We start from the raw sequence: 14264 nt of genomic DNA on the forward strand, positions 1-14264 counted from the left end.
GTAGCAGCAGAACAGACATCATCCTTGGCCAGAAGGGAAGAGTGCAGGGACTGGCAACCTGGAAAGCAGGGAAAGGGTTTGGGAGAAGTGACCTTTGGCTTCTAAGGCAGCCCCCCAACCCCAGGAGAAGAGCTGAGAATAGGCACCCTACCATCCTCTGATCTCTGGCCAGGACACTCCTTGGCCAAACCCACTCAGAAGCCAGGAGGCATAGGAGCCCACTGCTGTGGTCCATTCGGGTCAGCTTTGGGGGCAAGAGCAGAGTGGAGCGGGAGGGGAAAACAAGAGATATCCAGCATACGTAGCAATTTGCTGCCATAGCACTTAACACACTATTTAATGGTGCAAGAGGGTAGAATTGTATTTTTATTCATGGTTGTGCCTAGTAAAATTCTGGTACATGGTAAGTGCTCAGTATTACTGAGTGAATGAACAAAGACCTGAAATACTGCTGAAACAGTAAAAGCAAATTACTACACAATTAGGAGGAATTATTTTCAGACATCGGATATTTAAAACATCACTCAAATACTGGAGCATGATTCAGCAATAAATTCTATTACATAAACCAGGTAGATAAATGTCACAGCTTTAAAATATAGTTAAGTAGAGTTGATCCTTGTTATTCGTGGATTCCGTATTTGTGAATTTGCCTAACCTAAAATTTTGTGGTACAGCAAAAAACTTGCTGTACATATATCCTCAGCTGAGGTTGAACAAGGCCATGTTCCAGCTTTCATACTATAAATGTGTCCTTTTTACTCTAATGCCATGGTTTTTGCATTTCTGTTCTTTTTTTTTGATTTCACTGTTTAAAATGGCCCCCAAGCCTAGTGCTAAGGGCAAAAAGCTGTTCCTAAGGGCAAAAAGGCTGTTGTGTGCCTTATGAAGCTTATGTGTCAGATAAGCTTCATTCAGGCATGAGTTACAGTGTTGTTGGTCATGACTTCAAGGTTAATGAATCGACTATATTAAATAAGGTGTCTTTAAACAGACATTTACATGTTGACTGCTTGATGAAAATGTGACCAGTGGTTTGCAGAAATCTAGCCTTGTATTTCCCCTAGGTTCTGTATTTGCTAATTCAGTGTTCGCAGTGACTTTATAGAACATAACTACCTTGAATAATGAGAATCAACCATACTTGCTGTTTTCCAGTTCCTAATAAAGATTTAAAAAAAAATTCAATTTACAAAAGACACAAGATGATTTTTCTTGTCAGCAGCTAATTGAGCCTCATGATGTAAAACCAGAAAGAGGGGGGAAACACCAAAATTCATCACCACTGCATAATTTCCATGTGATATATTAAAATGTATTACTTCCTGAATAGTATTCAACTAAATCTATATTATTTCAATTAAAGTTATCTAGGCCATATGGTTTGAAAATTTAAAAATCCAGTAAGAGGGAAAAGGAAAAATACCTTATTTAATACATTGACTTTAAGAACAATCACATATGCATTATTCTTACTATCTGAACTTAGCCTCTGGTAAATCCAATCCTGCTTAGTTAGGCCAATTGATACCCTCTACAATAAGCCCTACATGATCAAAAAGCTTCATGCTTCTACTTACAGCAGCATAGCGAATCTGAAGTTCTTAAAAAAAAACAAAAAAACCCCCACCATTCTATTAACAATTATAAACAATTTTCCATGCTCTGATACAAGAATATTTAATGTTAGCCAAGAAAGATAGCCATCTATTCCACTGAGGATTGTAACAGAGGCAGCCTTTTGATTTTTGTATTTGTTTAAAGTATACAACTTGAATAGTAAAATAGAAACTGAGCTGAAATTTCTAATTCACTTTCTAACCATAGTAAGAATGATATTTCCCCCTAGGGATCACCAAATATTTATAAAAATTTGTACTAACATTCTGTAAGAATCCACACACATCAGTAAGAAGCTGACTTTCCTGCTGGCCATGCTCCAAATGTCTTTAAGACTAGACAAAGTACATGTATTATAAAAAATTTCAGGATAAACATTGAGTGCCTGGGTATTATCACAGTAATAGAAAAGGTTAATGAAATAAATTTTATTTCTGAAAAACACCATGTTTATATCCCAAAATAGGTATCAATGTTACTGGTGATAAAGAAACCCAGAAGCGAACATTATATATATATATATGCTTACTGTGGAAATGAAGTAGTAGAGCTCTGCAAATGGGAGGGGAAAATACCCAGGCACTTCATCAATGAACATTTGCTAAAAAAAACTCTTAAAAGTGATTGCAGCCTTGACATAGTTGCATTAACATCAAATAGCCACATTTCTGTCCACTTACAGGGACTACTATAAAGAAGCAATCAAGCCATGTTTAATAAAATGTGTCAATGATACATAAAATGTATTTTCCACAATTAGAAAAATTTAACATCTTTAATTCAAACACTTAGATGAGGAACAGACTAAAGCAAAGACTGACATACACTACCTATTTCAACCACAAAGCAAAATGCTCTCACTGTGACTGAAGAAAAATCATTTAATATTCATTATTAGTTTATAAAAGTATAACTCCAAGGAATGATTATGCTCATAAGTAAACAAGAGTTTTCAAAGACTTGTAACTAAGATGTATAAGACGTAAAGTCAAACTGCAAAACTAGTTAAAGCAACTAGAGTCCAATAGTTCTCTTACGTTTTATTATCTTTATTTTAAATTTGATATTTTAGAATAGGAAATTATCTTTCACAGCAATGCCTCCTGGTCTGATAATACAGTATCTCATTTCTGAATGTAAAGATTTAAAATAAATCAAAATGAACATTAAGGCGTACAAAGCTACTTTAAGTCTGCTCTTATTTAATAAAGATCAGTTTTTGCTCATATTCAAAATACATGGAATGTTGGCACAAAACTAAAGCTGCTGTAGAAAGATCACAGATGTTCTGTGGGTTACTGAAACTTCCATTTCTCTAAAAACATACTCTTACATGGTCTTAATTTTATGAATTTAAGTGTTGAGAAATATCTAAATAATAAGTAACAATTAAAATAAAATGTTTTATTTGCAAATTATGTACAGAATACACTTTACGTTACGACAATGAAATGGGGAGGGAAGAGGGAGAGCCATCACTTTCCAACAAATGCTGTTCACTTTCTCTGTTGGAGACGACCATCGTTCTCTGAGTCAGACGTACAAATCAGTGTGGATTTCCTACATTGGAAAAAGAATTTAGCTAAACCAGAAGTGTTGCTGCATTGTTACTAGTTGGCTTGTTTCCACAAAATAGTTTTGAATTCTGCTAACTCAGATTCTTGAATCTGGTGTAACTTCATAATGAAAAATAAAAGAACTATCAAGAACAATGAGTTTACGCATCTTAAAGAAACTGTGAAATGGCTACATAACTATGCATAATGTGAAATGTTGGAGTTTCTTTGTTCCTTTTAAAGTTATTTTTGATTAGTCTAACAGTAAAAAGCCATAAAACAAACTATCAAAAATTTCCATTAATGTAAATTTAACTGTGGAAAGTACATCTTTGATAACTGTCAAAATGAATGAGATTTACTTACTGTAAAATTATCAAATGGATAAAACATATTAATGGCTTTAAACTGTACCAATAATAGTGCCAATATTCTATAAAATGAAGGACTGAATATAACTGCTTGAATGTCAAATATATTTCAGTAAATAGATTTAAAGAATGCTACAAATGCCATGTGTTCAATATGGTAATCAGCCAACATAGAAAATCCAACCTTTTGTACTTATTCATTCAGTCCCAAAATTAGTCAGATTATGATTTTTCATGTGAAGATTTAGGTGTTTCTCCATCATTTTCCTCTTCCTCCTCCTCTTCACAATCCCCATCTGTTTGCTGTTCCAGTTCCTCTTTTGTTATCATTTCAAAATCATTTCCATTTCCACTACTGTGTTGGGATCGATCATCTTCCCTCCTGTCACTGTCCGTGTCTGAATGCCGTTCTCCCCCTGAGCCTTCTGTTCCATGATTTCCTGGTCCTACTTTCCCCTCCTCATCTTCCTTTTTCTCACTGTCTGACTTTTCCTCACTGTCGGACTTCTGTTGCTTTTTGGTTTCAGACTTTTCATCTTTCTTTAAGTCTGCTTTTGGTCCTTTGTATTCATGTGTGTACAGAGGCCGGAAGGAGTCAATGAAACCCACATCAGCAGTCAGATTTGGCAAGAACCAAAAGTGGTGCCTTCCTCCAGTTATGAGCCAAATGATGAGAAATAGAATGCATCGAGCTGTGGGGAGAAAAATTTCTCTAATTGAGTAATTCAAACGTAGCCTCAGAAGGGAGTATTTGTTAATAAAAAGCTGGGAAAACAGTTTTATTACCTGCACATTTCATACACCTTAAATATGAATATTTAAATCCTGATTAGTGCTGAGCGTGGTGGCTAAACCTCTAATCCCAGCTACTTGGGAGCTTGAGGCTGCAGTGAGCTACAGCAAGCTATAATTACACCACTGCATGCTTGAAAACAAAACAAAAAAATTCCTGACTAGTTTAGCAGCTATCACAGTATTCTAGGGGCACAGCATGTTGCTCTGAACTTGAGGTCACAATGCAGTAACGTCACTCCGAAAAAAATTACTTCTTTTTTCCATCTGGGTGTTGTTTCATGGATATACACTTCTGATTTATGCACTTTGTGATATTATACTTCAATACACATAGCAATCAGTTGGGAATTTAAGTATTCATAAGATCATGGTGTAGGAAAAGAATAAAATAAAGAGATGAAAAGGTGTTTAGGAAGGAAGCCTTTAAGAAGGAAAAGCAGGGCTACATCCTACTTTTCAAGTCTCTAGGCCTTTTTGCCTTTGTAAGGAACTTACTTCATAAAAAAATATTAAAATTATATTTTCTACACATTTATGACTATTTTCTATACATTTGTATAAACATGAATAAAATACCATATAGGTTTGCTAGTACATACATGTATATACATTACTACTTCTGATTTAAAAGAAATAAAAATGAAAATACTTCTGTGGACCCCTATATGTAATCTTGGTCCAAGGCATGTGTTTACTATGCCTAAAGGATATAATTAGCCCTGGATAAGGAATCCCAGTATTAAAAAGTTTCCATCTTTTAATCTTTGTTGTCTTATTTATTTATTGAGGACAAGGTCTTGCTCTGTCACCCAGGCTGGAGTACAGTGGTGCAATCATGACTCGCTGCAGTCTCAACTCCTGGGCTCAAGCAATCCTCCCACCTCAGCCTTCAAGTAGCAGGTACATGCCACTATGGCTCCGCTAATTTTTGTATTTTTTGTAGAGATGGGGTCTTGCCATGTTGCACAGTCTGGTCCTGAACTCCTGGACTCAAACTCCCAAAGTGCTGGGATTACAGGTATGTACCTATCATCTATTTATCTAATCTCTTTCTCTCTCTCATCTGTCTCTTCTCCCTCTCTCTCTACCTACCTACCTATCTACTTTCATAGACAGGTTCTTGATACGTTGTCCAGGCCAGTGTTGAACTCCTGGCTTTAAGTGGTCCTCTCACCTTAGCCTCCCGAGTAGTTGGGATCACAGTTGTGAGCCACTGAACCTGACCTTTTTGTTTTATTGATTAGGTAAATTATTTAATTTTTGCTTAAAGACCAATCCTCTCGGTATTAAGAAAAGTACAATGTTAAAGAAAGCAAGATCACTTAAACACATAAGGTTTATTCTTTTATTTTATAACACTGTATTTTGACAAAACTGTAGAAAAATGGAATTCGAATTTTAAAATTTTTACTAATGAGTTATTACAAACCCCAATATTTAGCTTTCTCTGAATTTACCAATTATGTAGAGCGAAGTGATTTTTCCTGTTTTTTAAAAGGTCATGATGATTATGTGACTGTTACAGACTAATCAATTATGATAGGATTTTTGGTTTTTGTTTTCTTCAGACAATTCTGTCGCTGTTTTCATATAAAGCCTGAAATAAGCTAATCTATGTGTCTTCCATATTTTGCTTTGTATAAATGGAAGAAAATTGTTATAACTGTCTTGACTTTTAAAAATAGCTATTTTTATTTTCAGAAGAATATAAGTATTCTGAAAGACTCCTGTACATATTAGAATCTTTCGTGGTATAAACGGAAAAGGTAAATATGCTTAAAATTATGATTTAAGAATAAATTCCACTGATAAACAGAGATAATGAATTTAAGGAGGCTGTACATTTTTTTCTCCAATTATGATGCAATGATAGGTTTTACAGGATTGTAAGGCAGATGGTTCATAATATGAAATCTTGTATCAAACCAAAGAAAAAGCAATACAGAAATGGCACAAATAAAACCTAATTTCTTATCACATACAAATGGTATGGCAGAATGCTCATGTTTTACAGTTTTTCGCTATGTGGCACTACATTACCAAGAGTGAAAAGGGAAGAATTATGGGGAAGTTGTGACATGTACTATAATAACATTCCTACACTAAAAGTGACAGATTTTAGAAAACTGCCAAAGGTCTTATTTTAAATGGGATTATTAACAATGCATATTCAAAGAAACGCCAAATATAATTGTGACCAATACACAATATTTCAAGACCCTGACTCTTAAAAAAAAAATCAGCTAGGCATGGCAACATGCTCCTATAGCCCCAGCTACGCAGGAAGCTGAGGTGGGAGGGCTGCTTGAGCCCAGGAGTTTGAGGGCACAGTGAGCTATGATTCTGTCATGGTACTTTACCCTGGGCAACAGAGCAAGACCCTGTCTCCAAAAAATGAACATATATATAAATATAGATATAAATATATATTAATAAAATATATATAAAGACTTCAAAGATAATATAAAAGAAATATCTAATTATTTGAAAGTATATTTGGAATTGCATTTTCTAAGAGAATCAACATAAAAGGTTGGTTTGTTTCCTGGTATAATTCAGAAGACTATTTGGTTCATAATGAATATTTAAATCCACAGCATATTTACAATGAAAATTTATTTAAAGAGACTACTGAAGAAACAATATTTTAAACAGCAAAACTATATAATAACCATAAATTATTGTGAACACTGGTTTAATTTAAAAATAAGCAAGTAGAGTAGTTCTATCCAGTGGAGCTAAACCTTTGCTAAAAATTTCCAAGGAGTTTCTAAATTTCAGGAATTTGAAAGGCAAAACGCACCAATTTTATTATGTCTAATGTCAGATCAAAGTTTATGACTTTTCCTTCTTGATGCAGGTATTACACTGACACTAAATTCAAACAGGCTTAGATATTATTTCTTGGCCTACAAATGTGCCCGTGTTCCATGCAAAAGCAGGAGGGGATTTTTCTGCTGCTAGAGGTTACTAAGCCAGAGAAAGGAGGCTGGGCACAGTGGCTCACACCTGTAATCCCAACACTTTGGGAGGCCAAGACGGGCAGATCACCTGAGGTCAGGAATTCGAGACTAGCCTAGCCAACATGGTAAAACCCCATCTCTACTAAAAATACAAAAAATTAGCTGGATGTGGTGGTATCTCAGCTCACTACAATCTCCGCCTCCCGGGTTCAAGCAATTCTCCTGCCTCAGTCTCCGAAGTAACTGGGATTACAGGCTCATGCCACCAAGCCCAGCTAATTTTTGTATTTTTAGTAGAGATGGGGTTTCACCATGTTGGCCAGGATGGCCTCGATTTCCTGACCTTGTGATCCGCCCGCCTTGGCCTCCCAAAGTGCTGGGATTACAGGCGTGAGCCACCATGCCCGGCCCTATATTGCTTTTTAACTATGAAAGATGGCCGGGTGTGGTGATAATCTTATGATCCCAGCACTTTGGGGGGCCAATGCTGGAGGATCAGTTGAAGTCAGGAATTTGAGACCAGCCTGGGCAGAGTGATACCCTATCTCCCCCACAAAAAGCCAGGGATGATGGCATGCACCAGTAGTCCTAGCTACTTGGGAGGCTGAGGCAGGAGGATTGCTTGAGCCCAGGAATTCAAGACTGCAGTGAGCTATGATCTCACCAATGCACTTCAGCCTGGGTGACAGAGCAAGACACTGCCTCTAAACGAATCAACTATGAAAGACCCCAATCATCCAGAATTGTGGAAAATTCATTTACTTAGGTTTTCCTATTTGATTTTTAAAACATTAACTCCTTATTGCATCTAATATTTTGGTACCTGGGTGAGAATTAATGATTTTTCCCCAAATGGCAAATCAATTGTTTAGAATAATTTATTAAATATATGCATAGATTACTTGGGTATTTCGTTTGTTCTAAGTCAAAATTAAAAAATGTTTTACTGAAAGTATTATGTCTAATAAAAGATCTACCATTGCAAAAATATTAAAAGCCTTTGCCATAACTAATTTTTAAAGCACATCTATTTGCAGATTAAGATATAATGTATGGTATATTTCAAAATAACTAAGTAAATTTCAAATGTGTCATAATAAATGATAGGCAAGAAAGGTGATAGATATGCTAGTTATGTTAATTAGCTTGAATTAAACATTCCACATTGTACACATACACCAAAACATCACATTGTACCCCATAAATGTATAATTATGATTTGTCAATAAAAAATCTTAATAATTAAAAAAAATTTTAAAGATGTATTAAATCCTTTTTCTGCAGACAGAACAAATCTTATCAAGTCTGAGTTCTGAGATTTGACTCAGAATGTAGGACCATATACTTCTTGATTTACCTCCATTAATTTTTCTTAAGCTTTACTGAAGTTCCAAATTATAGTCCAACTGCTCAATAGCAACCTTCTTGAGGTCAATTTTATGATAACAATACTTACCAACAGCAAGGAGAAGAATACTGGCTACAAAACAGCCTGCACCCACACTGAGGTAATAAACACCTACTCTCATTTCTGCTGGCCAAAGGGGGAAGAGGGTGGCTGCTATTACTGCAATCACTGGAACAAGAAATGACAAAGTTAAACTTTTAGAATAAAAACTTAAATGGTATGGCTGCAATAACAGAAACATATCCCTGGGGGAAAAACTGACAAACATAAACACATTGAAATACAAAATTGCCATTTTTATAGGTAAAAAATGGTCAATTATGAGGAATTTCATATTGTTCAACCTAACATTTTATACTGTTCTTAAACTAGGAGTTTTTATTAGTGTAAATTACATATAATTAGAAAAAAAGTGCTATGTAGAAATTCAAAACTGTTACCTCCTTAATTTATCAACTGTTCCCATTTTCAAGCCATATTTACCTTATTTAAAAAATATTAAGATATCTGCCTACTGAGTAAGGGAGCTAAAAGAAACAACAGAACAACAAACCCAACAAAAAATGATTCCCAAGACCCCTCTCTGGAGATTCTTCTTCTGGGGTGGAGCTCTGACATCCACAGACTGAAAAAGATTCCCCAAGTGATTCCACTACAGATGTTTTTTGGTACTTAGGGAAACTGTTTACAAGTATCTCCAGTTTTTTTGCAAGTAAAGTGAGGACATAAGAAATAAGTACAAGAAATCAGAAGCCTGGTTATTAGGTCTTTAGAGTAAGACCAGGATTAAAATTCTAGCTCCATCACTAATAAGCTATGTAACCCTGGGCAAGTTACTTAACTCTTTGAGACTAAGTTACCTTATATTTAATAAGTGTCTGTTCCTATTTTTCAAAGGTTGTTGAGGATGAAATGATATATTGTATGCAAAATATTTAGCAAAGTGACTAGTACTCTAGTATAAAAGAGTTATTGTGCTTTTTGAAACAGGGTCTTACTCTGTCACCCAGGCTGGAGTGCAGTGGCACGATCTTGGTTCACCACAGCCTCGATCTCCCAAGCTTAGGTGATCCTCCCACCTCAGCCTTCTAAGTAGTTGGGACTATAGGTGTGAACCACCACGCCTGGCTAAGTTTTTGTAGAAACGAGGTTTCGCCATGTTGCCCAGGCTGGTTTCAAACTCTTGGATTCAAGCCATCTCCCTGCCTTGGCCTCCTAAAGTGTTAGGATTACAGGTGTGAGCCACTGAGCCCAGCCTAAAAGAGTTATTTTGAATGGGATCCTATGATATCGTATTGACCAAGCTTATTTTAACTACTACCTATTTTTTTTTCTATTTGTTAAATCATTCTTTCCCCACAAAACCTCCTGGAATATACACCGTTAAAAAAACAAATCAACTGTAATCCCAGCACTCTGAGACAACGAGGCAAGTGCCCAGGAGTTCGAGACCAGCCTGGACAACATGTTGAAACTCCATCTCTACAAAAACAATACAAAAATTAGCTGGGTGTGGTGGAGTGTGTCTACAGTTCCAGTTATTCAGTAGACTGATGTGGGAGGATCACTTGACCCCAGCAAGTCGGGCTGAAGTGAGCCCTGACTGTGCCAATGCATTCCAGCCTGGGTGACAGGAATGAGACCCTGTCACAAACAAACAAATCAAAAAGTATAGAGAAAATTAAGTCTTCATCTAATTCTTATTCCACTTCCCAGAGGTTAAGTACTATTAAGCTTACCTGTATTCCCAGAGACTACCTATATATAATTAACTAGTTACAGAGACTTTTTCCTAAATAAGTAAATGAGCTTATATTATTCTTACTCTTCTGTAACTTTCTTTTTTTTATCTATTCTAGGTATAATACCCTTGCACATGTACATTTGTGCAACTGTGATTATGGCATAGGGTAAATTCCTTAAAGTGGAATTTATTAGGTCAAATGGTATAAGCATTTCAAATTTGAAAGATATTTGCTAGATTATACTCAGGTATAGTCTAAAGGATTTGGAAAAAAACAGATACTGTGTCAATGCACACACTTCGTGCAACTGTATGGGAACAGCCATGGAATAAATTCCTAGAATTGCTGGGTCATTGCAGACACATATAAAATTTCAGAGATACTGACAAACTGTCCTTCACAAAAACTAAAACAATAGACATACCTATCAACTGAGAGTGCTGATTTTTTTCTAAGACCTTTAAAGTCAAGGTTTGCAAGCCTCTTAATCACTACAGCTTTAATTTGCATATATGAGTGTGATTAAGTATCACTCATGATGACTGGTCACTGTATTTATCTGTTAACTACCTTAACCATTTTTCTATCAGTTTGTAAAGATCTTTGTTTTAATGTGTTTCCAATATTTTCCTTTACTATTCACCTTCTGACTTTAAAGTATTTTTAAAATGACAACTATTTTATGTTAAATTTAGGAACATTTTCTTTTATAGTATCTGCATATTGTTTTCTAAATTTTAGATTGCACTTTAAAGCTACTAACATCTCACTACTTACCAAGAATTAATCCCATGACAAATGTTTTAAAGTGAACTGGGTCATAGATCCATACATACACCTAGAAGAATCAAGAAACCTCAGTGCTTAAAAGTTCTAATGTCACATTAGAAAGTAATGCTTAATTCTACATTTTAGGTCCCCTAAAGCAGTCATCAACCTCTTAACGTATGAGAAGTACTTTCTAAGGTAATACATTTCAAAGATCTTTCCTTCAGCAGTAGTGGTTCTTCTGGCACTAGAAAATGATTATAGAAAAACTATAAATTCTATAAAGCACTTAAGTAAATTTGTATGTTCTTACATACATTTAAAAATTTGTTTGGCCGGGCTTGGTGGCTCACGCCTATAATCCCAGCACTACGGAGGCCAAGGCAGGTGGATCGCTGGAGGTCAGGAGTTCGAGACCAGCCTGGCCAACATGGTGAAACCCTGTCTCTACTAAAAATACAAAAATTAGCCAGGTGTGGTGGTGGATGCTTGTAATCCCAGCTACTTGGGAGGCTGAGGCAGGAGAATTGCTTGAACCCGGGAGTCAGAGGTTGCAGTGAGCTGAGATCACACCACTGCACTCCAGCCTGGGCGACACAGCAAGACTCTGTCTTGGGGGGAAAAAATTGTTAATGTGTGCAAATCATTACTTATTCAAACAAAACACCAGCAACTGTCAACCTTAATTTGTCCCTAATGTAATGATGAACCAGTTTGGGATAAAAGCACAGTTAAGATAGATTCCAGTCAGGCCCTATCACTGATCCAGTATCTCTCAACTCCACCCTTTTCTCTCCTGATAAGACACAAAGAACAATTATTAAAGATCATGCTTGGTGAACATAGTTTCTATGACTGTAATAATTTCATTGCCCACTCTTCCATGGAGGGCCCATAAGCTGGAAACCACTACTTCAAAGCTTATGACGTAGTGGTTCCTTCCTTTTATCAGGCTATTATTTTATACAACAGAAATTTACTTCATTCAGATCGGAACTCGTCTGATCATTCATCCACAAAACTCAGTTTAATTTCTTAGTTTCTATAAATAACAGTACTCTTCCCTCTTATTTCTATATTGACCAGAACTCTTTATTGTCTTTCCAACTTGGTTCTTCGATTTGTAACACCAGAGGTTCCACTTTAACCTCTTATTTCACTCTGCCCACTTCCTTGGGAATCACATCCACAGACATTACTTCTGCCAGTTTCCATTCTAAAAAAAACATGTTTTTTAAAAAAAGGTATTTCACAACTTTAAAAGTTTTGGAGTGCATGCTACTTTCTACAGAATAAAATCTAGGCTTTTCAGGATAGCAAGCACCCATGCTTTTGCTCAGGCTGCTTCTTTCCCCAATAGACCTCAACTCCTTCCTGGTACACCTGGCAATCTGCCAGTCATCTAAGCTCAAGTGTCCTTTAGACCCTTCTTATCCTTCCTGACTAAATTAACTATTCCTAATTTGTGCTCTCACACCATTCATGCTTACCACACTGTACTATACTAACATGTTTAAGTGCCTGTATCTTTGCTAGATCATAAGAGATTTTATCCTATTTATCAAGCTATTCCCAACGCCTATAAAAATGTTTAGCACATAGCTGATGCTCAATGTTTAACTGAGGGCATTTGAGCCTTCACATTAAGAAAGACCAAAGGTTTTCTTTTTTTTTTTTCCCCTGAGACGGAGTCTCGCACTGTCGCCCAGGCCGGAGTGCAGTGGCGCAATCTCAGCTCACTGCAAGCACCGCCTCCTGGGTTCACGCCATCCTCCTGCCTCAGCCTCCGGAGTAGCTGGTACTACAGGCGCCTGCCACCACACCCGGCTAATTTTTTGTATTTTTTAGTAAAGACGGGGTTTCACCGTGTGAGCCAGGATGGTCTCAATCTCCTGACCTCGTGATCCACCCGACTCAGCCTCTCAGAGTGCTGGGATTACAGGCATGAGCCGCCGCGCCCGGCCAAGAAAGACCTACAGTTTTCTATTACAATGATTCTTAACCAGGGGTTCACATCAGAGTCACCTGAGGACAGTTTATTATAAATATATAATCCTCCCCCACAATCCCACACTAGATAGTCTCATGCAAGTAAGAATTTCAAACACACAGCTCTAGGAGCCACGACTTTATAGATGTAACTTTTGTATAGGTATAGCAGGAAGGGATATCCTAAAATTCGTAACAGTTCAATGCCCAGTATATAACTCATGTTTATGTACTGGTGAAGTGACTGAATTAAGCAGTCTTTATGGAAGGCTACCACCATACAAATCTTCCATTACAAATGATAAGCACAAAGCATCTAGTGTTAAAAATTTTAAGCCCCTCAAGTGATGTGTCTGACTTACATTCTGTAAGAGATAGAGACTTGTACGTATCTCCTATTCTGCTCTTTTTTTCTTTGATAATAATGGAAACCCTACATTTTAGCTAGGCAAATAATCACCCTGTATAAAAAGTGCATTTCCAAGATTTTACTTCTCGTATGCATGACCATGTGACTATGTTCTGGTCAGTGGAATTCAAGCAGAAATGAAATTGCCAGCTTTCTGGACAGTGTACTTAAAGTGGTCTCCTTAAAGAGGAGACATATTCTTCACCCTCCTTTCCTCTTTTCGATGTAGATATAAGGTTGGCAGTTTGGACCATGAGGTAACCTTAGCTAGAAGCCTCAGACAGAGGAGAAAAGAAGAGCTGGGATCCACCATGGAGCTGACGTATCTGTACAGCTTACCTATAGATTTCATTGATGAGAAAGAAATATGCATCTATTTTGTATTAAGATGCTTTTCTTTCAGGTTTCGGCCAGGCGTGGTGGCTCACGCCTGTAATCCCAGCACTTTGGGAGGCCGACGCGGGCGGATCACCAGGTCAGGAGATGGAGACCATCCTGGCTAATACAGTGAAACCCCGTCTCTACTAAAAATACAAAAAAAATTAGCCAGGCGTGGTGGCGGGCGCCTGTAGTCCCAGCTGCTTGGGAGGCTGAGGCAGGAGAATGGTGTGAACCCGGGAGGCGGAGCTTGCAGTGAGCC

The 14264-nt window shown here is 36.9% G+C and overlaps 1 protein-coding gene across 2 annotated transcripts in view; it reads right to left on the reverse strand.

Annotated features, from left to right (window-relative positions):
* Window positions 1-335: 335 nt before the first annotated feature.
* SEC62 (SEC62 homolog (S. cerevisiae)) overlaps window positions 336-14264 on the reverse strand; it is a 30540-nt gene continuing 16611 nt past the window's right edge. The window contains exons 6-9 of one of the 2 annotated variants that reach the window (XM_011994336.1): window positions 11236-11296; window positions 8762-8881; window positions 3732-4239; window positions 336-3180 (exon numbers count right to left, since the gene is read on the reverse strand). In XM_011994336.1, coding sequence (XP_011849726.1) covers window positions 3770-4239; window positions 8762-8881; window positions 11236-11296 — 651 coding nt within the window. In that variant the 3' untranslated portion in view covers window positions 336-3180; window positions 3732-3769. Of the gene's footprint in view, window positions 4240-8761; window positions 8882-11235; window positions 11297-14264 lie in introns of both variants that reach the window. The other variant, XM_011994335.1, reaches the window with a different exon arrangement.

The sequence above is a fragment of the Mandrillus leucophaeus genome, unplaced genomic scaffold, assembly GCF_000951045.1.
Source record: "Mandrillus leucophaeus isolate KB7577 unplaced genomic scaffold, Mleu.le_1.0 Scaffold452, whole genome shotgun sequence".
Classification (NCBI taxonomy): domain Eukaryota; kingdom Metazoa; phylum Chordata; class Mammalia; order Primates; family Cercopithecidae; genus Mandrillus; species Mandrillus leucophaeus.